This window comes from Cetorhinus maximus, chromosome 8 (genome assembly GCF_964194155.1).
Source record: "Cetorhinus maximus chromosome 8, sCetMax3.hap1.1, whole genome shotgun sequence".
NCBI classification, from domain to species: Eukaryota; Metazoa; Chordata; class Chondrichthyes; order Lamniformes; family Cetorhinidae; genus Cetorhinus; species Cetorhinus maximus.
This window is the reverse complement of record NC_135886.1, coordinates 5,982,225-6,008,483: the sequence shown is the minus strand read 5'-3', so window position 1 is coordinate 6,008,483 and position 26,259 is coordinate 5,982,225. Positions and strand designations below refer to the sequence as shown.

The 26,259-nt window shown below is 45.1% G+C and overlaps 1 protein-coding gene across 1 annotated transcript in view; it reads right to left on the bottom strand.

Annotated features, from left to right (window-relative positions):
- The window catches only part of LOC144683399 (uncharacterized), a 48,789-nt gene extending 36,230 nt beyond the window's left edge, over positions 1-12,559 (bottom strand). Inside the window, exon 1 of the mRNA XM_078546368.1 lies at positions 12,403-12,559. Coding sequence (XP_078402494.1) covers positions 12,403-12,435 — 33 coding nt within the window. The 5' untranslated portion in view covers positions 12,436-12,559. The remainder of the gene's footprint in view (positions 1-12,402) is intronic.
- Between the last annotated feature and the right edge of the window lie 13,700 nt (positions 12,560-26,259).

The following is a 26,259-nucleotide window of genomic DNA, read 5'->3' as shown; positions in this document are numbered from 1 at the left end:
AGATGCAAAAAGATCAAGATCCATATCATTTACCATCTCCCATCTTGCTATTTGCATGATACAACAATCATGTCGTTTGTGGCAATTCATCTATATCAATGAGTCTACAACATACTCAGACGTGAGGTATGGAAAACCCCCAGCGATGGAGAGCTTTGGGAACCATAGGCCCAAAGTCACATGTTCTTCCCAAACTTGCTACACTCACCCCATGTGTCCAAAATTACTTAAAAACAGTATCTCAGAATATTATTTTCTGGAAACTATCTATTTAAATGGACAAAATCCAGCCCCATCGTGCTGCCAACACAGGAGAGCCAAATGGACAAAGGCCAGTCTTATCATTGGCAGTAATGGAGCAAAGAGGGCACCAGCCCATGTTCTCCACACGACCCGCACGAGAGACATGGGCCTGAATTCTGAGGTTATTGGGCGGGCCCAGGAGTGACCAGGAAATGGTCTGCTGCCTGCAATCGGGCTCCAATTGCGACTTCACGCTGGCGAAACACAGTTCTTCATTGGTCAGGAAGGGCTGAGTGGGGGAAGGGGCCTGTCAGCTGCCGGGTCCAAAGGCGACCTGGTGGCCGGTTTAAGAGCGACCCAGGCAGCCCCTGGAAGGCTGTCGCAGAAGGACATCCCCTGCACTTTCGCTATGGATTCATTGCGGGCGGACATGGCAGGTGGGAGGGCAGGTTGGGTGGGCACTCTGCCCATCCCACCCCCCTTTTTCTGATGAATGCCTCACTATCCTCCTAGAGGCGGTGGCAGCCAGGAGTGACACCTTTGTCCCCGGGGGTTGGAGGAGGAGGCCACCACATCTCACCAAGAGGGCATGAGAGGAGGTGGCAGCAATGGTGAGCAGCCAGGATGTGGTATGGCACAACTGAGTCCAGTGCTGGAAGTGCTTCAATGACCTGCTGTGCTTAGGAAGGGTGAGTACCGTGTTGGCATGGGTCAGTGTGTAGAAGTGTTAAGGTGCGGACGTCCCTCTGTGAACCTCAGGGGTGTTAGAGCCTGAGTGCCAACTGTCAATGACGCCGGAGCTGGCCAAGGGGGTGAGCCCTGGCTACTTGGACTGAGTGCCTTGCGGCTCGAGGGCCATGGCTCGGCTGAGCCCTGCGAGGTGTTCCCCAGGTGGGGGTTAGCCAGGTTGCAATGGCGCTGCAGGTAGAGAGGGGACTAATCAATGCTCCTCTGTTGTTTCAGGAGAAGACGATCAACAACAATATTGAAAGGTCGCGGACCTCCTAATGCTGTCCAGATACGAACAAGATGCTCTGGAGCTTGAAAGTCAGTGTACACCACGTGCAAACAGGTGAGGAGAAGTGGGGGTGCCAGACGAAGGCAGTGCACAGAGGTGAGACTTTTGGTTTGCGCAACCAATGAGTCTCCTCATTGATGTGAGCCTCGAACCTGGATCCCCATGGATCATTGGAAGACGAGGGCACCATGATGTCCATGGTCTCACCAGGGTGTCTGGCATGCACAGTGACAGTGTGTTGACTTTAACTAATGACATGTCCTTGTTCTCCCTTTCAGGTTCACCAGCAGGCATGTGCTCTGCGGATCCCGAAGGGCCACCCCTGACACCGGAGGACAGCCGAGCTTCTGCTGCATCTGCATCCACACCCGTTCTCTGAAGCAGGCGCCAGCATAGATACCAGCACCTCGGTGGGCATTAGATTGGCGACTAGTATGCACATTAGTGACGGGCACGTCACACTTGTTTGAGGTGCAGGCGGAGGCAGAGAGTGCTCAGGGCGCTGGCAGTCAGAGGACGACTGGGGGCCAGGACAATGCTCAATCGAAGGCTGATGATGAGCCTCTGGAGTTGTCCATTAGGCGGCAGATGCTGGATGCCCAGCAAGATGTGCGGGAGGATCTGGTGGAGATCCATGAGGGTCTACGTGCCATGGTCACCGTGATGGAGGAGTCCATGTGGAGCGTGAGCACTGCGTTGACCATCATGGCCGAGCGCACTGCCCCCTCCATGGAGAGGATGGCGACTCTCATGGAGAGGGAGCTCCAGGGGCAGAATCACGGGTTCCCGGGGTTGCGCTTAGACCTGCAAGCCCACACACAGGCACTAACTTCGGCTGGTCAGTGTCCATGTGGGAGATGGATGAGGCACCCAGTATCCCAGATACTTGCCCATCCATCAATGGTAAGCAGGGAGATCCAGAGTGAACTCTTGTTGGTGCACAAGCTGCCTGCTGGCTCCTCTCAGGGCACCTTGGATTATGGCAGCAGTTCTTCCACCCCTCTGCCAGTGACCATGGCATCTGATGAGGCTGCAGCGACAGGGGAGATGCCAAATTTGGCACTGGCTGCTCCCTCCCAGGCTGGGCCAGCACAGGCTCCACTGGCCAGAGGGTGACCGCCAAGGTCATTAAGGCCAACAGGACAGCAGGGTCAGCAGCTTGTCTCCAATGCCGGTGCCAGTGAGGAAGGAGCTCCAAGACCTAGCACTTGCAAAGGTAAGTTAAAGGCACCATGAGCACAAGAAGGACAGGTCACGGGATATTTTATGTTCATTTATGTTGACTTTATGTAAACTGGTCTAGGGTTGAAGACCAGAAATGTTTATGTAAATACTATTGAACTGTCAGAATGAGATAAATTGTGTTTTTGTCATCATGGCCTGAGTATGCTTCACCTTTTCATTTTATTAGTGTGGGGTACGCCAGTATGTAATGCTGGATGTAGGTGGCTCTGAACCTTATTGCACAGGCACAGAATGCTCTTTATGCGAAATGAAATGGTCCTTTCAGAAATCTGAGATGGATGCGGCAGCCCTGGTGTGCGGTTGAAGCTGATCTTTGGCAGCCTAGCTGAAGGAGCGTGGGATCAAAGCGTCCCTGGTGTCCCTGCCTCCCTGCAGGTTACCAAGGTCTGGCTCCATGCCCTCAGCATTCTCCTCACCATGCTCATCTTTGGACTCACTACTGGATTCATCATCTGTGGCCTGTGCAGCAGTGTCAAGATCCTCTTTCTCCAGTGGGTCCACTCTTGCGAGTGCCAGACTGTGGAGAGTGCAGCATGCAACCACTATCAGTGACACCCACTCTGGGGGGTATTGTAGTGCTCCCCCTGAATGGTCCAGGCATCGAAAATGCATCTTAAGAAGATCTATGGTCATCTCTACAACCGCCTTTGTGGAGCCATGACTCGTATTGTAACACTTCTCTGCCTCTGTTTTTGGGTGGTGGAGAGGCGTCATGAGCCACCTCTTCAATGGATAGCCATTCACCCAGCAGCCATCCATCCAGCCGGGCTGGAGCACTGAAGAGCCCCGGCACCTGGGAGTGTCTGAGGATGTAGGCGTCGTGGGAGCTGCCTGGGTACCTTGCACAGACTTGTAGAATCTGCATCCTGTGGTCACACACTATCTGCACGTTCATGGAGTGGAAGCCCTTCCTGTTGACGAAGGCACCGGGCTCATCTGCTGGCACCTTGATGGCCACATGTGTACAGTCTATTGTACCCTAGACACGGGGGATCCCAACAATCGCTGCAAAGCCTCTGGCTCACTCTGCCTGGCTGGCTTCACTCGTACAGTAAAGAATGAAGGGTAGGCGCTGCCTGAACAGAGCTTCTGTCACCAGCCTGATGCAACTGTGGACAGCTGATTGGGACACTCCACACAGATCCCCCACTGACCACTGGAAAAAATTGGAGGCATAGGAGTTGAGGCCAATGTGACCTTCAGAGCCTTTGGCATGGGGTGTCCACCCACACAGCCAGAACTGATCTCAGGCCCAACCATCTGGCAAATGGAGGTCACAGTCTCCCTTGAGAGACGGAGCCTCCTTCGGCATTACACCTCAGACATATTGAGGTAGCTGCATCGCTGCTTGTGAACCCTGGCAGCAGGATAGTGGCGTCTTTTGTGGCCCCTTCCACCTTGGACACCCTGCTGACCCTGTACTCCTTGTGCCTGCGCCTCTCCTCCCACAGGTCCCTTCACTGGAAGCTGCATTGGGACACCTGGCCTCCTCTCCCTTCTGCCCCTCTCTTCCTCCTCAGAGGAAGTGCCTCTAGCGAGACCATAATCCCCATTACCAGGGGAACGGAAGGCTGTCTGATACCTGGAAGGGTCCACATGGTCTGAATCCTCCTGGGGCCTTACAGACACCAATAAGTCCTGAAAGTAAGCCTGGAAATGCTAAGAATGCAGCCCCAAACAGAGATAAGGCTGCCAAGTACCAACAAGCAACCAGCACTAAACAATCTCCAAAGCTCCTTACTAGTCATGGTGGCAATGCCGCTGACCCTTTTCATCCCACCCGTGGATGGGGTTTTTGAAAAACTCGTCTGGCCGCCTGCCCATTTTGCCCTTGCGACAAACACGAAATCACACAGGCAATGAAAAATTACCATCAACCGGACTGTTGAGGGCCTTAAGTGGCCTGTTAATTAATGATGGGCATGGCTCCGGTGCCCGCACGCGCCCGCCGATCGAAATATCGAGCGAGTGCACGATGACATCGGATGAACGTCCCAATGTCATCGCGCGCAATTTTACACCCGATCGGGTTGGGCACACGCCTACTCATGGGATGTAAAATTCTGCCCATGGGCACCAATTTGGCCTTTACGCCCACAGGCTGGGTTTTACCACCCCAGGGCTGTAGAATGCGGTGAGCCATTCTAAAGTCCATTGACTTTGGCAGGACCGTAAAATCCCACTGGCATAAAATTCTGCCCGTGGTGAGCAACTGGACACAATCCTGATTTTGCCACACTATGAGTAAGAGATGACAATATTCAATGGAATGCTGCAATGCACTAATGGGCAGAAAAAAAATTCCAATGGGATAAAACTTTATCCAAAGCACATAACAGGCCAATTCAAACTAAAAAGCTTTCACAGAGCATGACTTCGAATAGTGCAGTGCCATGTCAAATAGGTTGTTAATCTCAACTGGTATGTGTTCTGGCTGACCTACAAAAGCATTGTTTTATGGGGAAACCCCCTTCTTGTCTAAATTACGTAAATTACGCTTTGGCATCCAAACATTGAATGGGAATTTTGGACGTTTCAAATGTAATTATGGCAAAACCAAACTGACATTCTCCTCCCTCTCCCACTGTGAACTGGGTGCTGTCAAATCAGTGCCTCGTCGTGTCCCATCTAAATCACCGTTAGACGAAGGATTTGTTAAACTTGGCTATGTGGTAAAAGTGAAGCTGAATGTTTTAGGAATCATTTTATTAATAAAAAAAGGTAACCAACCCTTCATAATTAATTTTTAAAAATTAAGGTAACTATCCTTTGAATTTTGCTTCCAATCTGTTGAGTATGTTTGATGCACTGAGGGGAGATAGAACAGAAAGGAGAATGATAAAGATAGTTCTGCTACCGAGTCTGAGGAGAATCACTGTTGAGCAATGTATAATGTAGTACAGCACACTCTTATTTAGAGAAAGGGTAAAATCATGTCAGAGAGTAATATTAACCATATTGGAGTCCATGCCCCTGTCCCCATCTCTATTATCTCCTTTATCCCACCATCAAATGCCCTGTTCTTCTGACACCAACCTCTTGGCATCAATCCTCTTTTTCTTCCATTAATCTTTGGCTGCCTGGGTTCCAATCCCTAGAATTCCCTGCTAAACCTCTCCATCCATCTCTTAAAAAAAATCCTGAACATCCATCTCTTCAAACGAGCTTTTAACCTCAAATGTCCTGGCTTGGTGCCTATTTTCCCAATACTTATGCTTTGTGAAGCGCTTTGGGGAATTTATTTACACTAAAGGCATTGTATAAACAGGAGCCAAGCTGAGATGATGCAGCTATTACTGAGATTCTATATTTGTTCAAGTAGAGATCAAACTATATGTTTATTTCCCAATGTTGCTCAGAATTTCTCCCTTCTCTATTTCCCTCCTTCCCTCCAACTACAAAGTCAGGAACTGAAGTGAAAGGTTGTTGTGTGTGGGGACACGGGAAGTGGCAGGGGAGGGGGAGAGTGGGATTGGAAATATATTTGATTTTATAAGGACAGTAAATTGGGACTTTTGGAATTAAAGTTTGACTGCAGCCAAGTACAAAATTGCTTGGGAATAAACCAGTCTTTTTCTTTTGCTATTCCTCCCTCCCATGAAGGTCTTGACTCCATGCTGGTGAATAGTCTTACAGACATCAAGTGCCCTTGAGCAACCTCGTAAAATGTGAATTGGAACAGTGGATAAACTTGTTGAGTCATTGGGAACACTAAACAACATCCCGATAAATATGTATCAGCTGGTCTCAGTAGTAGCAGTCTTGTTCTCTGAATTCAAAGGTTATGGGTTCATGTCCCACATCATCTAAACTTATGCTTTAGTGCAGCATTGAGAGAATGCTGCATTGTCAGAGGTTCTGATTTCTGGCTGCAATGTTAAACAAAGGCACTGGGTTCCTGTGTCGGTAGATGTAAAATATCCCATTTGAAGGAAATGTTGAAATTTCTTAGTAACCTTGGTCAATATCTATCTCTCAATTTACAAGAGCATATTAGTTTAAGGTCATTTACTCCATTGCTGTCTGTGGCTGTGCTTATCTATAAGACAACGGTGGCTACACTGCAAAAATAACTAACCGGGTGTGGAGTGATTTGGGATGTCCTAAGGATGTGTTACAAAAATGCAAGTTCCTTTATTCCAAACTATAATGATGAACACCAGGATGGAGCATTTCAGAATATTATGCTTCTTATGAAGGATTACTTGCATTATAACCCAACAAATAGCGCCATAAAGGAATTGTGCAATACTAGATCTTATTGCAACAGCAACATCATTGTAATCTGTTGATTCCAGTTGTTGTTGCATTTGTCTTTGCTGTTATATGTGAACTGGGACAGTACAGAAACCACATCACAACTACTATCATTGATGGTCCGTAGGACACAGCCAGATTGGGGTTTCTGATGTAGATCATTCCCTAACAATGCGTGGATTGATCCCTATCTGAAGATTTCAACAACTCCTCTTTAAAGTAGTGCTGCTGCTCCTCTAACCTGTCTCTTTTTTTTCATTTACTTTGTTAGAAGAGCTGCAGAAGGGAAGAATAGGTTATGAAAGGGTTTGACAGGACAGACATGGAGAAAATGTTTCCACTTGTGGGGGAGATCAAAACTAGGGGCATTTAAGGGGAAGCTAGATAAGCACATGAGAAAATAGAAGACTATGTCAAAAGGGGTAGATGAAGAGGGTCAGGAGGACGCTTGAGTAGAACATAAACACGCGGAGGCCTATATGCATCATGACTAATTGGACTGAATGGCCTGTTTCTGTATTATACTTTTTATGTAATTCTATAAAAGCAAGAATTCAGGGGACAAGTCAAGAATTGTTGCTCTCTTTAGATTTGGCATTCTTGCAAATCTGTCCTGATGAGTGCAAGATGAAAAGCTTTAACAGCATGTCCCTTTTTTCAGCAATGTTCAACATCTGTACTACCAAGCGGCTACAAGTCAAGAATCAAATATCTTTATTGAAATAAGTAGCATATAAGTCTCCCCTTCATACATATTATTAACCAAAGGGGGATGACGCTCGTGAGTGTGGTCAGTTATAGGATTAGAAATCACTTTGGCTTTTCATTTGCTTAATGAGGAAAAACGTTGGTGTTTAAAATGTAACAATTTTGGGCAATCAACTTTAATTATAAACCACACCCGGATCAGCCTTAGCATGTCCAGATGATTGAGAAAGCTTTCTCTAATCTACCATTAAATCACACCTTAACTGCAACCTCAGTAGAAGATCCCTGCCCTGCCTATCTTAAATCTTCCATTTCCAATACCAGTTTTCCCTGGGTGAGACTGATAATTTTGTGTCAAATGGTGGGCAGTTTGTTCTTGCACCCAGACATCACTAGAAGCTGCGGTGAGACCGTTCAAACCCATTTCAATTAGTAAACCTACAGTTTGCAGAAATATTACACGAGCAGGCCTGAACCCAGGCTCCAGGGATTAAAACACAGGGTAGCCACGGTCTCATTAGGAAGTGAAGTCTAATGAATAAGCTTTATATTTCGCTGCTCCAAAAAAAAATCTTTAGCCTCAAACTTTGAATAAAAAAAAATTGCTATTTCAGGCTGTGAACACTCATGCATCTTTGTCACATTTCAACTAACTAAAAACACTTGATATCACACAGAAGCTAAGGAATCTTTTAGAGAAGGGACAGATGACACATCCTCTCTGGGGTAATGAAAATTTATTGCTAGAGGAGGTAAATGCGCTGGAAGCAGTTCAGAGAAGGTTTTTATCAGATTAATACCTGGAATGGGCAGGTTGTCTTATGAGGAAAGGTTGGACAGTCTAGGCTTGTATCCATTGGCGTTTGGAAAAGTAAGAGGTGACTTGATTGAAACATGTAAGATCCTGAGGGGTCTTGACAGGGTGGATACGGAGAGGATGTTTCCTCTTGTGGGGGAACCTAGAAGTAGGGGTCACTGTTTTAAACTAAGGGGTTGCTCATTTAAAACTTCTACACCTCATATCACATTAAGGAAAGATGATTCTTGACTTATCTCCTGAATTCTTGTGTTCATGGAATTATATTACATGGAGTGTTCAGCACTGAAACAGGTCAATCAACCCAGTTGGTTCATGGAGGTGTTTATGTTCCACACAAGACTCCTCCTACCCCTCTTCTTGTAACTCAATCAAAGTATTCTTCTATTCCTCTCTCCTTTGGGTGATTTTCTAGCTTCCTCTTAAATGCTTCAATGCGATTTGTCTCAACTAACCTCTACGATAGTGAGTTTCACTTTCTCATCATTCAGCAAAAAAAAGTTGCTCCTGAATTCCCTATTGGATTTATTAGTGACTATCTTATATTTACATTTGCTAGTTTTGGTTTATCCATATATCTTTTCATCTCCTCTATCAAACCATTTCATAATCTTAAAGATCTTTAGCACCCCTTAACCTTTTCTTTTCTGGAGAAAAGAGCCATAGCCAGTTTAACTTTTCCTGATAGTTAATCTGGCAGAGCAAAATGCACAGCCTTTCTAGAACCTTCCTGATTTTCCATCCATTGAAATGACCATCTTCTTAAACCCCTCGGCCCCTGTCACTTCCACCCTCACCTCCAACAACAAATACGAGGAACCGCTAAGACTGAGACCATTCGACCAGCTGTCTCTGCCACTTTCCTACTGCCCCTTTGCCGACTGAACCAAACTTCCCCCAATGTTCACCCCATGCCCTGCCCCAGCCCTGAACTCACGTCTTTCTCTAGTTTTCTTCTCATGTCCTTGCTGAGCTCATCATGAGACCCACCTCAAACTCCCTCCACCCTATTCCCACCACATTACTGACCATCAAACTCCTTTCCTTTCTTCCCCTTTCACCTTTTCCCATGTTACTTGGGGTCCCCACAACGCTGGTTGATCACTCAACATTTTACTGCATTAAAGGTGTTATATAAGTGCAAGTTGTTGCTGTAATGTATGATCTGCCATCCCCACATGTTCAGGATAAAAAAATGATCACATTCATTTTCGCACCCAGACTCCTTGGTTAGAAGTGGGGCTCATCAGCTGACTTGTTTGTTTCCCTATCCTGGGAAGAACTGAGGTCCCTAAGCAGCCAGCAGCAGAAGACTGGATCTCAAATTTCCAATTGCAGACAGGAAAGCTGAGAGGCCTTCCCGAATGAATTGGGGGAGGGGAGAAAAGTTTTAAAACTGAGGTCGGACCAACATCGCTGACAGCCCATTCCAGATGCAAGGTCCAGGAACATGTTAGCCAGCTCCGGTCCACTCTCTCCGGAGGCAACGGCAGTCAAAAGAAACTCACACCTGGAGTGAGTCCTGAAGCTAAAACCAAATATTGTTGCGTTTGAGGGGAAACTGGGTAAGTACATGAGGGGGAAAGGAACAGAAGGAAGTGTCATTGTGGTGAGACAAACAAGGTGAGGAAAGGCTTGTGTGGAGCATAAACACCAGCATGGACCAGTTGACCTGAATTGCCTGTGTCTCCTCCCCTTTCATTTCCAGATTGCAACATCACTGGTATTAAACAAAAGAAATGATAGTAGGGCCTCACACCTACAGCCAGGTTGAAAGAAAAATTATAGAATGATGCACTGAAGGAGGCCATTGCGTTGGTTCTTTCTAATAGCTATCCAATTAAGTGTAGGGGCAGAAAGTAGCAGAGTGGTAAAGTTACTGAATTCATAATCCCAAAGCCCAGGTTAATCCTCTGGGGACAAATCTGGAATGAAAGTCAGTCTCAGTAATAGCGACCAATTGTCATAAAAACCCATCTGATTCACGAATGTCCTTTATGGAAGGAAATCTGCCATCCTTACGTGTAAGTCCAAACCCACAGCAAAGTGGTTGACTCTTAACTGCCCTCCGAACAAGGACAGTTAGGGATGGGCAACAAATTCTGGCATTGCCAGTGGTGCCCACATCCCATGAAATAATAAGTTAAACCAAATCCCAATTGCTCTGGGACTTTCCCCATAGCCCACCAGATGTTTCTTTTTCGAGTGTCAGGAAAGATTGAATAGGCTGAAATTCTTTTCTCTAGAAGAGAGAAGGCTGAGGGGATGATCATTAAAATTATGAAGGGGTTTGATAGGACAGACACAGAGATGCTTCCGCTTGTGTGGGTATCCGAATCTACGGGGCGATAAATAAAAGGTAGCCACACAAAATCCAACAGGGAATTCAGGGAGAAACTTCTCTAGCCAGGTATCTGAGTTTGTTGCCACATGGAGTGGTTGGGGCACCGATGCCTTGAAAGAGAAGCATGAGGGATAGAGAGTTTTTTAAAAATGTGCAGATAGGGTTAGAAGGAGAGGAGTGGAGCTTAAACACCGGCATAGATCAGGTGGGCTGAAAGGGATGGTCCCATGCTGTAAATTCCATGCAATTCCATGTATATATCCAACGCCCTTTTGAAAGTTAATATTGAATCTTTTTCTGATACTGATCCAAGCAGAGCATTCCAGATCATAGCAACTTACATAACATGCAAAAAAAATAAATAAATCCTTATCTCTCCCTTGCTTTGGATGAGAGAAGAAGGGGGCAAAGAAAACAAAATAAAAACAGGAAATGCTCAGCTGGTTGGGCAGCATCTGTGCAGAGAGATAGAGTGTTCACGTTTCAGGTCAACAGCCTTTCATCAGAACCCAGGAAGGGTCATCAACCATGACTAATTCTGTTTCTCTCTCCACAGATGCTGGCTGACCTGCTGATTATTTACAGCATTTCCTCTTCTTATCCCAGAAGGGAGGGAAAAAAAAACAGTTTGGGCCAGTATTCTTATTTCCCAGTTTTTTTACTGGTGTTCCATTTTAAAGTATACAAGACCAGTTCAGACCAGTATCCTTATTTCCTGGTTTTTATTGCTCTTTCTTTCCCTCTGGGATTTCAGATTTCCAGCATTTGCAGTACATGGGATTGAAGAAAACAATATTGACTTGAAAATATAAAGGATAACATATATTGATGCGTTTATATTGTGCGTGAAGGGTACATGTTGCCATTTTCACGTATGCAATGCAAGTACGACCCATGCTTTGCCCCATCAGGTCGGAGATGCTAGGATTGAAGACAAGGTGGTCCATTGCAAAGATAAGAGAGTGCTCTTCACCGGCCACTTCACAACAATGGGCAACATATGAATCAGCATAAAGCCTCCCATGAGGTGCTTTGAACTTTTTAACACTTTCCCTTTGCATGCCACAGCCACTTTCTGCTAGGTGATTTCTGACAAGCCATTTGTTTCCCAGTGTTTCTTCCTACAGTCACCCAGGAGAGCAAAGCTGGAGGGGAGGGGGGATAAGGTTCAGGGCAGCGGAGTGCGAGCGGATTGAAAGCCAGGCGGATCTCCCTGGCTAACCTGTCCGGTGAAAACACACTACTGCCTTCCTAAACCACCAGACCCTGCATGGCTCACACACGCCAAAGTCTCACCTGGCTGCTATCCCGCGGCCGCAGGTAAACGACAAGGGGGCAATGAAATGCACTCAAATGCTCAGAAACCGAAGCAACGCTGGCATTTGAAAAGACTGCGTTTTAAAACGCTAGATCCCCGAATGCTGGGATCCGATCTAGCTAAAGTTATGTTAAAAAAGAAACCCCCACCAAACACTCAGGCAAGAGAGAACAGAGCAGCCGAAGCTCGCAATCAAGAGGAAAAGTGAAAGTAGCATCGAAACATGGACACAGAGCCACACGATCATTTGCAAAGGGTTTGCAAAGGGACAGTGAGCTGGTATCTGCTCAGAGGGGAGAGGGGGAGAGACACACACAGTCCCAACCTAATCCATGATCTGCCTGAAGTGGGGTTGGCTTTTGTTTTTTAACATGACGTTTAACAATTCATCTTTCCCCTAAAAAATACAAAAACAAAAAAAAATCCGCAGGAGGATCTGCAGGGCGGGTTACCTGTGGTTTCCAGAAAGAAGCTGGCTTCTTCATAGGGAGCAGATGTTGGTTGTTAACTCCTGGGCTTTAAAGGTTTTGATCTCAAGGACAACGCACATCGCCCGGCGGCTGCTGAGAATACATGTCCTGAGCGCTCTGACACACACACAACACAACACACACACACTGGCTTGTGTGACAGTGGAGAGAGTAACCCACCCACTCACACATGTGATTTCCCAGCAGCTCTGCAAAACTTCAGTTGTTGCTGCGGCGAACCCGGTGTCTGTGTGAGCTGCCTGGGGAGAGGAGGGTGGAGGGAGGGGGGGGGATGTTGCTGATTCACTCCGCACATCAGCCGCAAATCTCCCGAACTTGCAGCTGGTGCAGGACGAGGCACAGCCGCACGTATATACAGTCAAATCCCGAATTCTGTCCAGGACACACACACACCTCCCACCCCACCCCACCAAATACACCACTGCCCGCAGCCCCCTGAATGTCTCATGCGCTCCAAGTGACACCCCCACCCCCCAAACACAGTGTCCATCAGCTTCCCCAAGCACACTGCCCACTACCCTCCCTAAATTCAGTGTCCAGGAGGAGGGTGGTACAGACTCCAAACTCTAGTTTCTCTCTCTCTCTCCACAGATGCTCTCAGACCTGTTGAGCCTTTCCAGTATTTCCTGTTTTTATTTCAGATGCCTAGCATCCGCTGTATTTTGCTTTCCTTTCGTCCAATAGGATCCTCCACACCGCAGTTGTATAGGAAAAAGCTTCTTTCGCCAGCGCTCAGTACATTATTCAGACCAATTCCACTGGTGTCCTGTACTGCTCCCTGTGCAGTGCACTGCCCCAGTACAATACCTAGTACAGTGTTCAATAGCAGTCAATTAGCTAATTGCTTGAATCTGGCTTCTCTAGCTCCAGTTCAGGGTTCTTTAGTGCAGCTAAGGCAAACGAGTGCAACTTTGCAACCGAGTGCATACCTGGGAGTTTGGCGAGTGGGCAGTTTAAAGTGTTAACCTTGTCCTAGAAAGGCCTAGCCTAGCCTGTAAGAGGCGACTTGACTAAAACACATACGATTCTGAAGGGTCTTGACAGGGTTGATGTGGAGAGGATGTTTCCTCTTGTGGCTGGGGGTGGGGGGTGGAAGCTAGTAACAGGAGCCACCGTTCAAAAATAAGGTGTCGCCCCTTTAACACAGAGATGAGGAGGCATTTCTCCTCTCAGAGGGTTGTGAACATATGAAATAGGAGCAGAAGTGGACCATTCGGCCCATCGAGCCTGCTCCGCCATTCAATAAGACCATGGCTGATGTGTTTGTATTACTAATTCCACATTCCCATCTACCCCTGATAACCTTTGATTCCCTTGCCGAACAAGAATCTATCTACCTCCGTCTTAGAAATATTCAATGGCCCCAACTCCACCCCCTTCTGAGGCAGAGAGTTCCAAAGTTGCACAACCCTCTGAGGGAAAAAAAATCTCCTCATATCCATCCTAAAAGGGTGACCCCTAATTTTAAAACCGTTCTGGACTCACCCACAAGAGGAAACATCCTTTCCACTTCCACCTTGTCAAGGCCGTTCAGGATCTTATATACTTCAATCAAGTCACCCCTCACTCTTCTAAACTCCAGTGGAAACAAACCCAGTCTGACAACATTTTCTCATAAGGCAACCCACTCATTCCAGGTATCAATCTAGTAAACCTCCTCTGAACTGCTTCCAATGCATTTACATCCTTCCTTATGTAAGGAGACCAAAACTGCACACAGTATTCGAGATGTAGTCTCACCAATGCCCTGTATAACTGAAGCATAATACCCTTACTTTTATGTTCAATTCCTCTTGTAATGAAGGCTAGCATTCCATTAGCTTTCTTAATTATTTGTTGTACCTGCATACTAACTTTTTGTGACTAATGCACTAGGACAGCTAGATCACGCTGCACCTCAGAATTGTGCAGCCGTTCTCTATTTAACTAATACTCTGCTTTTTTGTTCTTCCTGCCAAAGTGAACAACTTCACATTTTCCCACATTGTACTCCATCTGCCAGATTTTTTCCCACTCACTCAACCTATCTATATCCGTCTGCAACTTCCTTAGGTCCTCTTCACAACATACTTTCCCACCTATCTTTGTGTCATCTGCAAATTTAGCTACCATGTCACTGCCCTCATCTAAGTCATTGACATAAATTGTAAAAAGTTGAGGCCCCATCACAGACCCCTGCGGGACCCCACTTGTTACATTATGCCAATCAGAAATGACCCATTTATGCGTACTCTCTGTTTTCTCCCAGCCAGCCAATTTTCTATCTATGCTAATATGTTACCCTCTACACCATGAGCTTTTATTTGCTGCAATAACGTTTGGTGTGGCACCTTATCAAATGCCTTCTGGAAATCCAAGTACAGTACATCTACAGGCTCCCCTTTATTCATGGTGCAAGTTACTGTGGTCTTTGGAACTCTCTTCCTCAAAAGGTGATGGAAGCAGAAACTTTGAATATTTTTAAGACAGAGGTAAATAGATTCTTGATAAGCAAGGGGGTGAAAGGATATCTGGGCTAGGCGGGAATATGGAGTTGAGGTTATAATCAGACCAGCCATGATTCTATTGAATGGCAGAGCAGGCTCAAAGCGCCGAGTGGCTCACCCCTGCTCCTGGTATGTATGTTTGTATGTAACATCCAGTTCAGTCCCCAGTTCAGTGTTCAGTACAATTCTAGATACAGCATCCAGTATCACCCTGATACAGTGTTCAGTAGAGAGCAGAGAAACAGGAGGAGGACATTAAGCACCTGGAGCCTGTTCTGCATTTCAATGAGATCATGGGTGATCAGCCATGTAACTCCATATCACCCCACACCCAACCCACCCCTGGCCCTTACTCCATACCCCTAATACTTTCAGCTAACAAAATCTAGCAATCTTAGATATAGATAATTGATCTAGCATCAATTGCTGTTTGCAGAAGAGAGTTCCAAACTTCCACCACCCTTTGTGTGAAGAAATGTTTCCTAATTTCACTCCTGAAAGGTTTGTAATTTTTAGACTATCCTTCCTTGTCCTAGACTCCCTGACTAGCAGAAATAGTTTCTCTCTATCTACTTTATCTTGTTGCCCTTAATATCTTGAAAACTTTGACCAAGTCACCCTTTAGCCTTCTAAATTCCAGGCCTACTTTATGTAAAGTTCCTGCCTACTTTAACCCTTGAAATCCAGGTGTCATTCTGGTAAACCTAGACCGCACACCCTCCAAGGTCAATGTACCCTTTTGAAGGTGTGGTGCCTGGCCCTGCTCCCAGTAACACGAGGTGAGGTCTAACTAGGGCTTTGTATAGATATAGCATAACTTCCATCCCCATGTATTATAGTTGACTAGGTATAAAGGCCAGCAATCCATTAGTCTTTTCATTTATTTTCTCTACTGGTTCATGACATTTTAATGATCTACATATCTGCATCTCAAGTCTCTTTACTCTGTGGAGTGTCCATTACAATATTCAGTCCAGACTTAATTAAATGTTCAGTGCAGATCTCAAATAAGTATTGAGTGGAGTTGACAGATCAGTAGCCTGTACATTTCCCAATATATTGTCCAGTACAGTTTGCTATGGTATTCAGTAGGGCTCCCAATGCAATGATTAGTATGCAGCACAATACAGTTTTCAGTATAGACCCCAGTAGTGTTCAGTACTGCAATCAATAGTGTATAGAAAATCCCAATACAGTATTCAGTAATGTCTCTGATACAATGCTCAGTACAGTAACCAATAAAATGCTGAGTACATTCCTCAAAAAATGTCCCTGTAGAGTTCCCAATACAATGCCCATTACTGTCCTCCAATAGTGATTGGCTCAGTCCCCAATGCAATGTTCAATACAGTTCCAGCAGCATATCCAGTTGTAGTTCTTTCCCAGAATACAGCCAGTGAAAAGATCAGTACAGCCATTAATACAATATTCAGTGTATTTGTGTACAAAAGTTGGTGTTATTTTAATTAGAATTTCAGTTTATTGCCTGATGCACTCAGTAGCACTGACCCTGTGAACTTTCCAGTACAAAGTTCCCCTTATACCTCCGGGTGCAGTGTTGAGCTTAGTGTCTGTTGCAGTCTTCAACAGAACAGGGGAGGTGATGGCATAGTGGTATTGTTGCTAGACTAGTGATCTAGAGACCCAGGGTCAAATTCTGCCCCGGCAGATGGTGGAATTTAAATCCAATAAAAATCTGGAATTAAAAGTCTAATGATGACCATGAATTGATTGTTGTAAAAACCCTTAGGGAAGGAAATCAGTTGTCCTTACCTGGTCTGGCCTACACATGACTGGTTGACTATGGAGTGGCCTAGCAAGCCACTGAGTTTTAACAAACTGCTAAAAAGCCACAAAATAGGAATGAAACCAGACAGGCCACCTGGCAAACTCAGCCCTGTCAACCCTCCTTAATAACATTTGGGGGCAGTGCCAAAATTGGGAGAGCTGCCTCATAGACTAGTCAAGCCTGACATAGCCATCCTCACAGAATCATAATGTCCCAGACACCACAATTACCAGCCCTAAGTATGTCATGTCCCACCGAGCAGAAGTTGTGGCACAGTTGGGAGGGAGTTGCCCTGGGAGTTCTCAACATCAACTCCAGATCCCAGGAAGTACTCATGGCACCAGGCCAAACATGGGTTACCATGTACCACCCTCCCTCAGGTGATGAATCAGTGCTCGTTCATGTTGAACACCACATGGAGAAGCACTGAGGTTGGCAAGGGGACAGAATGCACTCTGGGTGGGGGACTTCAATGTCCACCACCAAGAGTGGCTCGGTAGCTGGCTGAGTCCTCAAGGGCATAGCTGCTAGGCTGGGTCTGTGGCAAGTGGTGAGGGAACCAACAAGAGGAAAAACAAACTTGACCTCATCCTCGCCAACCTATCTGCCACAGATGCAGCTGTCCATGACAGTATCAGTAGGAGTGACCACCGCACAGTCATTGTGGAGACGAAGTCCTGGCTTCACATTGTGGATACTCTCAATCGTGTTGTGTGGCACTACCACTGTGTGAAATGGGATAGGTTTTGAACAAATCTAGCAACCCAAGATTGGACATCCATGAGGCATTGTGGGCCATCAGCAGCAGAATTGTACTCGAGTACAATCTGTAACCTCATGGCCCAGCATATCCCCCACTCTACCATTACCATCAAGCCAGGGGATTAACCCTGCTTCAATGAAGAGTGCAGGAGGGTGTGCCAGGAGCAGCACCAAGCATATCTGAAAATGAGGTGTCAACCTGGTGAAGCAATAACACAGGACTACTTTCGTGCCAAACAGCATAAGCAGCAAGCGATGGACAGAGCTTAGCAATCCCACAACCAACGGATCACATCTAAGCTCTGCAGTCCTGCCACATCCAGTCGTGAATGGTGGTGGACAATTAAACAACTCACTGGAGGAGGAGGCTCCAAAAATATCCCCATCCTCATTGAGGGAGGAGCCCAGCACATCAGTGCAAAAGATAAGATTGTAGCATTTGCTACAATCTTCAGCCAGAAGTGTTGAGTAGATGATCTATCTCAGCCTCCTCTGGACGTCCCCAGCATCATAACTGCTAGTCTTCAGCCAATTTGATTCACTCCATGTGACATCAAGAAACTGCTGAAGGCACTGGATACTGCATAGGCTATGGGCCCTGACAATATTCCGGCAATAGTACTGAAGACTTGAGCTCCAGAATGTGCCGTGCCTCTAGCCAAGCTGTTCCAGTACAACTACAACAATGGCATATACCCGGCTATGTGGAAAATTGCCCAGGTATGTCCTATACACAAAAAGCAGGACAAATCCAATCTGGCCAATTACCGGCCCGTCAGTCTACTCTCGATCATCAGTAAAGTAATGGAAGGGGCATTCAGCAGTGCTATAAAGCGGCACTTGCTTAGCAATAAGCTGCTCACTGACGCCCAGTTTGGGTTCCGCCAGGGCCACTCATTCTGCCCTTATTACAGCCTTGGTTCAAACATGGACAAAAGGGCTGAACTCCTGAGGTGAGGTGAGAGTGAATACCCTTGACATCAAGGCCGCATTTGACAGAGTGTGGCATCAAGGAGCCCTAACAAAACTGGGGTCAATGGGAAACAGTGGGAAAACGCTTTGCTGGTTGGGGTCATACCTAGCACAAATGAAGATGGTTGTGGTTGCTGGAGGTCAGTCATCTCAGCTGCGGGACATCACTACAGGAGTTCCTCAGGGTAGTGTCCTTGGCCCAACCATCTTCAACTGCTTCATCAATGACCTTCCTTCCATCATAAGGTCAGAAATGGGGATGTTCGCTGATGATTGCACGATGTTCAGCACCATTCGTGACTCCTCAGATACTGAAGGAGTCCATGTCCAAATGCAGCAAGACCTGGTCAATATCCAGACTTGGGCTGACAAGTGGCAAGTAACATTCGTGACACATAAGTGCCAGGCAATGACAATCTCTAACAAGAGAGGATCCAACCATAGCCCCTTGATGTTCAATGGCATTACCATCACTGAATCTCCCACTATCAACACCCTCGGGGTTACCATTGACCAGAAACTGAACTGGACTAGCCATATAAATACTGTGGCTACAAGAGCGGGTCAAAGACTAGGAATTGTGCGACGAGTAACTTGCCTCCTGACTCCTCAAAGCCTTTCCACCATCTACAAGGCACAAGTCAGGCGTGTGATAGAATACCACTTGCCTGGATGAGTGCATTCAAGAAGCTTGACACCATCCAGGAAAAGCAGCCTGCTTGATTGGCACCACATCCACAAACATTCACTCCCTCCACCACCGATGCACAGTAGCAGCAGTGTGTACCATCTACAAGGTGCACTGCAGGAATTCACCAAGGCTCCTTCGACAGCACCTTCCAAACCCACGACCACTACCATCTAGAAGGACAAGGGAGGCAGATAGGTGGGAGCACCACCACCTGGAAGTTCCCCTCCAAGTCACTCACCATCCTGACTTGGAAATATATCGCCATTCCTTCACTGTCACTGGGTCAAAATCCTGGAACTCCCTCCCTAACAGCAACGGTTCAAGAAGGCAGCTCACCACTGCCTTCTGAAGGGTAACTAGGGATGGGCAACAAATGCTGGCCCAGCCAGTGAAGTCCACATCCCATGAATGAATAAAAAGAAAAAAAAAATCTGGCAGGGTCAGTACAGTACCTATTGTGCAATTCCAAAATAGTCACAATCGCCTAATACAGATTCAGCATCATCCTCAATGCCGCTCTTCATTACAGTGCCCACAGCAAATTTTGGGACAAAAGCTGAGTTGTTTGTACGAGTCACTATTAATGTTAAATGTTGTCTTTCTACCTACATCTCAATGGCGCCTCAGGTTTAATTAATGGGACATTGTGTGATATAAGAAACTGTATTATTTGGCTGTAAAAAATAAACCAATTAACTAACAAACCAGTTTGACTTGTATCTGCTTATTATTCCTCATCTTTAAAACAGACTTAGCTTGGTGTTCTCTGCTGGCATTTCTTACATCAGTACATTGTATTTAATTAGATTAATGAATAGCAGTAGTGCTTGGATTTGCCTGTGAAAACATTTGCTTGTAATGCTCCAAGTTACATGGAATGTTGTAGGAGTAATAAGGGCGAAAATTCAATTTGAATTGAATTACTGGTGGAAATAGTGCCCTACAGCTCACTCACCCAACTTGAGACAGACTGTAATTCCTGCTGGAACATCAATGCTTCCCCACATTTAAATATTTAATAGGCAGTCATGGTAATTCAAGAACAAATGACATTTTCAGGATAGCGCGCATAGACTCTTGGATCAGGTGTTATGAACAGTTGAGAAGGGGTTAACTGGCTCCCCTCTATTGAACCTCCTCGGTTGGTCACAGCAAAAGTTTAGGTTTCATTTTCATGAGGATATGTTTTTCCAAATCTGACTGTATTTAACTGTTTAAGCTGTGTGCAATAAGGAACCAATTAAACAAGGCTTTTTTGAGTCAAAGAAAGAGCAAATTTGTTAACAAATAATCCTGAGACATCAAGCATTCAGCCCTCATGTAGTCATTAGGGCACACACACACATGTACACACACGCACACACACATACACACACACATGTACGCATACGCACACACACATACACACACACCCATGTACACATACGCACACACACCCATGTATGCATATGCACACACACACGCACACACATGTACGCATACTCACACACACATACACACACACGTACGCATGTGCCCACACATACACACATCCCCATGTACGCATACGCACACACACACACACACACACATGTACGCATACGCACACACACACACACATGTACACATACGCACACACACACGCACATGTAAACACACACGCACACATGTACACACACACATGCACATGCACACACATGCACATGTACACACATGCACACACACATGCACACAAATGCACACGCACACACATGCACACGTACACACATGCACACATACACACAATCACATATGCACACACACACACACACGTACACATATCAGAAATTAGGTTAGTTAGAGTCTAATAAAAAAAGATTAAAGAATATACAGTTAAGTAACCTTTGGTTGTCCTTGAGGTGAACATTGTAAATATTGTGGCCCATTTAGGTTAGCTGGTTTCTTGGAAGTGGTCAGATGTAGAAGATGTTTCAATTATTATGAGATTTCGGGTCACTGGTAGGTTTCTAGTAGAGTTGGTTTCTTGAACTGGGCGAAACTCTTATAGCAAAAGAGAGAGGGAGAGAGGGCAGCCCTCAGCTTGATTCCTTTGCTGAAGACTTTCTTGACAACATCTGTGTCACTTACAATCTCTCTCTATTGACTAGCGGACTTGCCCTGAAATACTTCACCCATTGTGCATTTCCAAGGGGTTTTGGGTGTGTCTGTCTGTGGCAGCCGCTGCCTCACTATCCAGTACTTTGCATTTTTAATGCCTCTTCCTTAGACACCCTTTGACGGGTGTCCGGATTATAGGAAATGTCTCTCTCTTCACACACTCCTGAGTGTGATTTGCTGGTTTCTCACCTTCACCGTGGAATTTTTAAGCAGTTTTCTCTGTCCCAGTTCAAACTGCAAAATTTCCAGTCGGGTGAAAGTTGAAAAAAAATCATATTTTCAAAAATAAAGGGGCATAGCCTCATAGCGCAGGGCATGCAGGCATAATCCAGACAGAGTTTAAAGACATATACCCCATGTAGCTGAGCATTATTTTTATATACCGCTTTGATTTAAAATTAATATTTATTGTTTGAATGACAAAACTTAAGTCGAGGAGTAGAGTTAGTTATGGTATCGAGTTTTCAATGCAGTGTAGGCTTAAAAACTGGGAGACACAAAACTGAGGTGCTAAAGCAGATTGAAATTGCAGTGTGACAATTTTGCATAGCCACTATCCATTTGTTACAGACACGAGGGGGATTAATTTAAACAGCCCTAATCTCTCCTGTCACCACCCATTCATAAACAGGAAGGTGTTTTGATTTGCTTCCCCCTATATAAGCGGTGCCGCATTTCCCAAACCCTTGGTCTTGGCGTGATCCGATTTCTATTAATAACTCCACAGCAAACTCGAGATAGAATGAACTCAAGGGATTATTTTATTTGCATACTCTCAAAACGCAGGAGGAAGGTCGCAAGGTTGTCTCCTTTGCATTCGTACAGTAAAAGAGGGATAGAGAAAAGAAAGATTTACAGTGCAGAGACCACCGAGAAAAGAAATATTGTTTCCCGTGGGTTCCAGAGTCTAGAATCAAAGCCCAATAAGGTATTTCTTCAGGGTGGTTGGTGAGCTGAAAATTGATGCTGGATAATTCACTTTTCCGATGGTGTTGACTTCACACGATGAGATAGACATGCAGAGATGAATCGGTTTTGTAGGCGATGGTATAGAATTTCCGGTAGAAGCAGTGTAGATGGGGCCAGGTGCCAAATCTGGGCCAGAACTCTTTGTTGGTGATGCTACTTGTTAGATGGTAAAATGGCAGACTGAGATTTTGCAGTACATCAAGGCAATATTACTGGTTCCACAATCCAGAGGTCCATGTCACATGACTCCCACCTCTTCACACTGTCTTTGACAAAGAGTATGTATCCCTTGCCTGTGTCCCTGAGATTGTTGAAATTCTCAACCATTAAGAATTGAAAGGGAGGCTGCGATGCCCTTTGTCTTAACAGACCAGCAGGCTCCTGTTGGTTCGCCTGGGTTATGAAATGCAGATGGCCTTTGTGTTGTTCTCTTTGAATTTGGTCTGTGCAGCCCACAGAGGGTCATTAGTGGCTCTTCAGGGATAACTAGGTGTGAGTTTTTCCAATACTGCCAGGTAGCTCCTTTTGTTTAGGGTCACAAACACACAGAGATCCAACCATTTTAGGTCTTTGTTCAGTTTGAAATTTCTTTGAGCAATGAGCATATCTCTACATACTTTATAAGAAAATTATACAGGGCAAGGCCTTAGTCCCTCACACATTATAAATGTGGACACAGGAATTAAGAATGGAAAAAGTTGACACCAAAACGTGACAACAGGAGACCAAGAACTGTGATATAGAGACACTGGAGAAAGTGCATAAATGATTGGCAAGAATGGTACCAGACTGAGAGGTTATATCTATCAGGAAAGATTGAACAGGCTGCAGATCTTTTCCGTTGAAAAGAGAAGATTTAATAGAGATCTTTAAAATGATGAAAGCATTTGATTGTATAGAGATAAAAAATAAGTTTTCACTGGCAGTGGAGACCAGGACTAGGAACCATAAATATAAGATTAATAAATCCAGCTGAGAATTCAGGAGAGACTTCTTTACCCAGAGAGGGGTTAAAATGTGGAACTTGCTACAACAATGAATAGTTGAGCGGATAGTGTTGATACACTATCATGAAGCTACATGAACACGTAAGTGAGAAAGGAATAGAAGAACAAATAAACTGATGAAAAGTAGTGGAACACAAACACTGACATGGTACAGTTGGCAGTCTGGCTTGTTTCTGTGCTGCAAGTACTATGTAATATGTAATGTTATATCTTATAGACATTAAAAGTTTTAATATCTCATAGTTGTTGAAGTCTCACCTGCACAATGGGCAGTCTGTGAGAGCTTACATGCATGGAGATAAAATTTAAAGGGTGTAGCGGACTAGGTAATGTTTGGTACTGAGAGTGGGTCTGACAGAGAACAGCAAATGACCCCTACTAAGGTCAACACTGTGAAAATCAGATTGCTTCTATTTTTTCCTGTCCAAGACTCTGGTATCAGAGACTTGATTTATCTGGTGCTGAGGTTCACAGTACAAGCTGGTACTGAGCGTTTTCATAGCTTCTTAACAATGATTGGCATAATGGAGCTGAAAATGATGAGTTCAAATTGTTTGACATGCATATCTCATCTCCACAGAAATAGAGAAGGAAGGGTCCAGAGGAAGGCACAGTTTCTTTGAAGCCAGAGTGACAGTCAAATTGTCTGGTTTTGACAGTACTAATACCTCTTGTATATTGGTTGTAGGTTCATCTGTCCTCAGGGGTAAGGCCCCATGAGTGTAGTTCGCACCAGTGTATAAAGCCACAGAAGCCTCATCAAAAAGAGCATCACTTCAGGTCATTCTAGGGCAAGAAGGACTTGGTGCATTTTTGGTACTTTCAACTATGGTGAACCCAAGGGGAGACTGATTGCTAAAATGCCTTATCTATTCTCCCAGAAATGACTCAAAGCATTACATAATGATTAATTACGTTGAAGTCCGATGTTTGATGATATGCAAATATAGCTGCCACTTGATCCACAGCAGGTTTTGACTGCCAGCAGTGATAAGAAAGACTACTTTGTTTTTAGGTGACAATGGTCAACAGGGTAATGCTGGAATGCATGAGCAAATTCCCTGCCCTTCTTCAAATAACACCAGGAGATCCTTAGTCAGGGTGTCCTCCGACTGTGCAATACTCTGCCAGCCCAATGATGTGCAAATCTACATTTGATCCAATAACTGACAGTGAAATTACTCTCAGCAACACGAACGGTAAATGTGGCTGAGATGGCACCTGAGGGAAAAGTATATCTTCAAAAGAGAAAATTGTATGAAAAATCAAAAACTTAACCATCTGTAATGAAATACTCAGCATAATTCCCTATATACCTAACTGTGCAGTGATTAGTGTTGTCCTCTGCAGAGTGACCTTTCTTGAATCCAGCACTGTAGCCCCATATTAATCACTAGGTGGATCACCGTAAGAACATAAGAAATAGGAACAGGAGTAGACCATTCGGCCCTTCGAGCCTGCTCCGCCAATCAATAAGATCATGGCTGATCATCTTGTATTTCGATTTACACATTCCCATCCAACCCCAATAACCTTTGATTCCCTTGCCTAATAAGAATCTATCTACCTCTGCCTTAAAAATATTCAATGACTCCACCTCCACCACCTTCTGAGGCAGAGAATTCCAAAGTCGCTCAACCCTCTGAGAGAAAAAAATTCTCCTCAATCTAAAAGAGTGTCCCCTAATTTTAAAGCAGTGCCCCCTAGTTCTGGACTCAACCACAAGAGGAAACATCCTTTCCACGTCCACCTTGTCGAGGCCGTACAGGATCTTGTATACTTCAATCAAATCACCCCTCACTCTTCTAAACTCCAGTGGAAACAAGCCCAGTCTGTCTAACCTTTCCTCATAAGACAACCCAATCATTCCAGATATCAATCTAGTAAACCTCCTCTGAACCGCCTCGGGTGCATTTACATCCTTCCTTAAATAAGGAGGCCAAAACTGCACATGGTTTTCGAGGTGCAGTCTCACCAATGCCCTGTATAATTGAAGCATACCATCCTTACTTTTATGTTCAATCCCTCTCATAACAAAGGGTAGCATTCCATTAGCCTTCTTAATTACTTGCTGTACCTGCATACTAACGTTTTGTGACTCATGTACTAGAACACCCAGATCCCTCTGCACCTCAGAATTATGCAGCCGTTCTCCATTTAAGTAATACTCTGCTTTTTTGCTCTTCTTGCCAAAGTGAACAACTTCACATTTTCCCACAATAAACTCCATTTGCTAGACCTTTGCCCACTCACTCTACCTATCTATATCCATCTGCAACCTTCTCATTTCCTCTTCACAACATATGTTCCTACCTATCTTTGTGTCATCTGTAAATTTAGTTCCCATATCTTCACTCCCCTTATCTAACTCATTGATGTAAATTGTAAAAAGTGGAGGCCCCAGTACAGACCCCTGCGGGACTCCACTCGTCACATCCTGCCCATCAGAAAAAGACCCATTTATGCATACTCTCTGCTTTCTGCCAGCCAGCCAATCCTCTATCAATGCTAATATGTTACCCACTACACCATGCACTTTTATTTTTTCGTAATAAGCTTTGATGAGGCACCTTATCAAATGCCTTCTAGAAATCCAAGTACAGCACCTCTACAGGCTCCCCTTCATCCACTGCGCATGTTACTTTTTCTAAAACTCCAATAAATTGGTTAAACATGATTTTCTTTTCACAAAACCATGCTGACTCTTCCCAATTGCCTTGAGCTCTTCTAAGTGCCCAGCTATAACCTCCTTAATGATTGATCCTAATAACTTCCCCACAACAGATGTCAAGCTAACTGGCCTATAGTCTCCTATTTTCTGCCTCCCTCCCTTCTTGAATAGAGAGGTTATATTTGCTACTTTCCAATCTGATGGAACCTTTCCAGAATCTAGCGAATTTTGGAAAATTAACACCAGTGCATCCATCAGGACCCGAAGACAATGTCAGCCCATAGCAATAATTTGCACTGAAACGATTTCACTGTTTTTATGAACTTCTTGCTTGA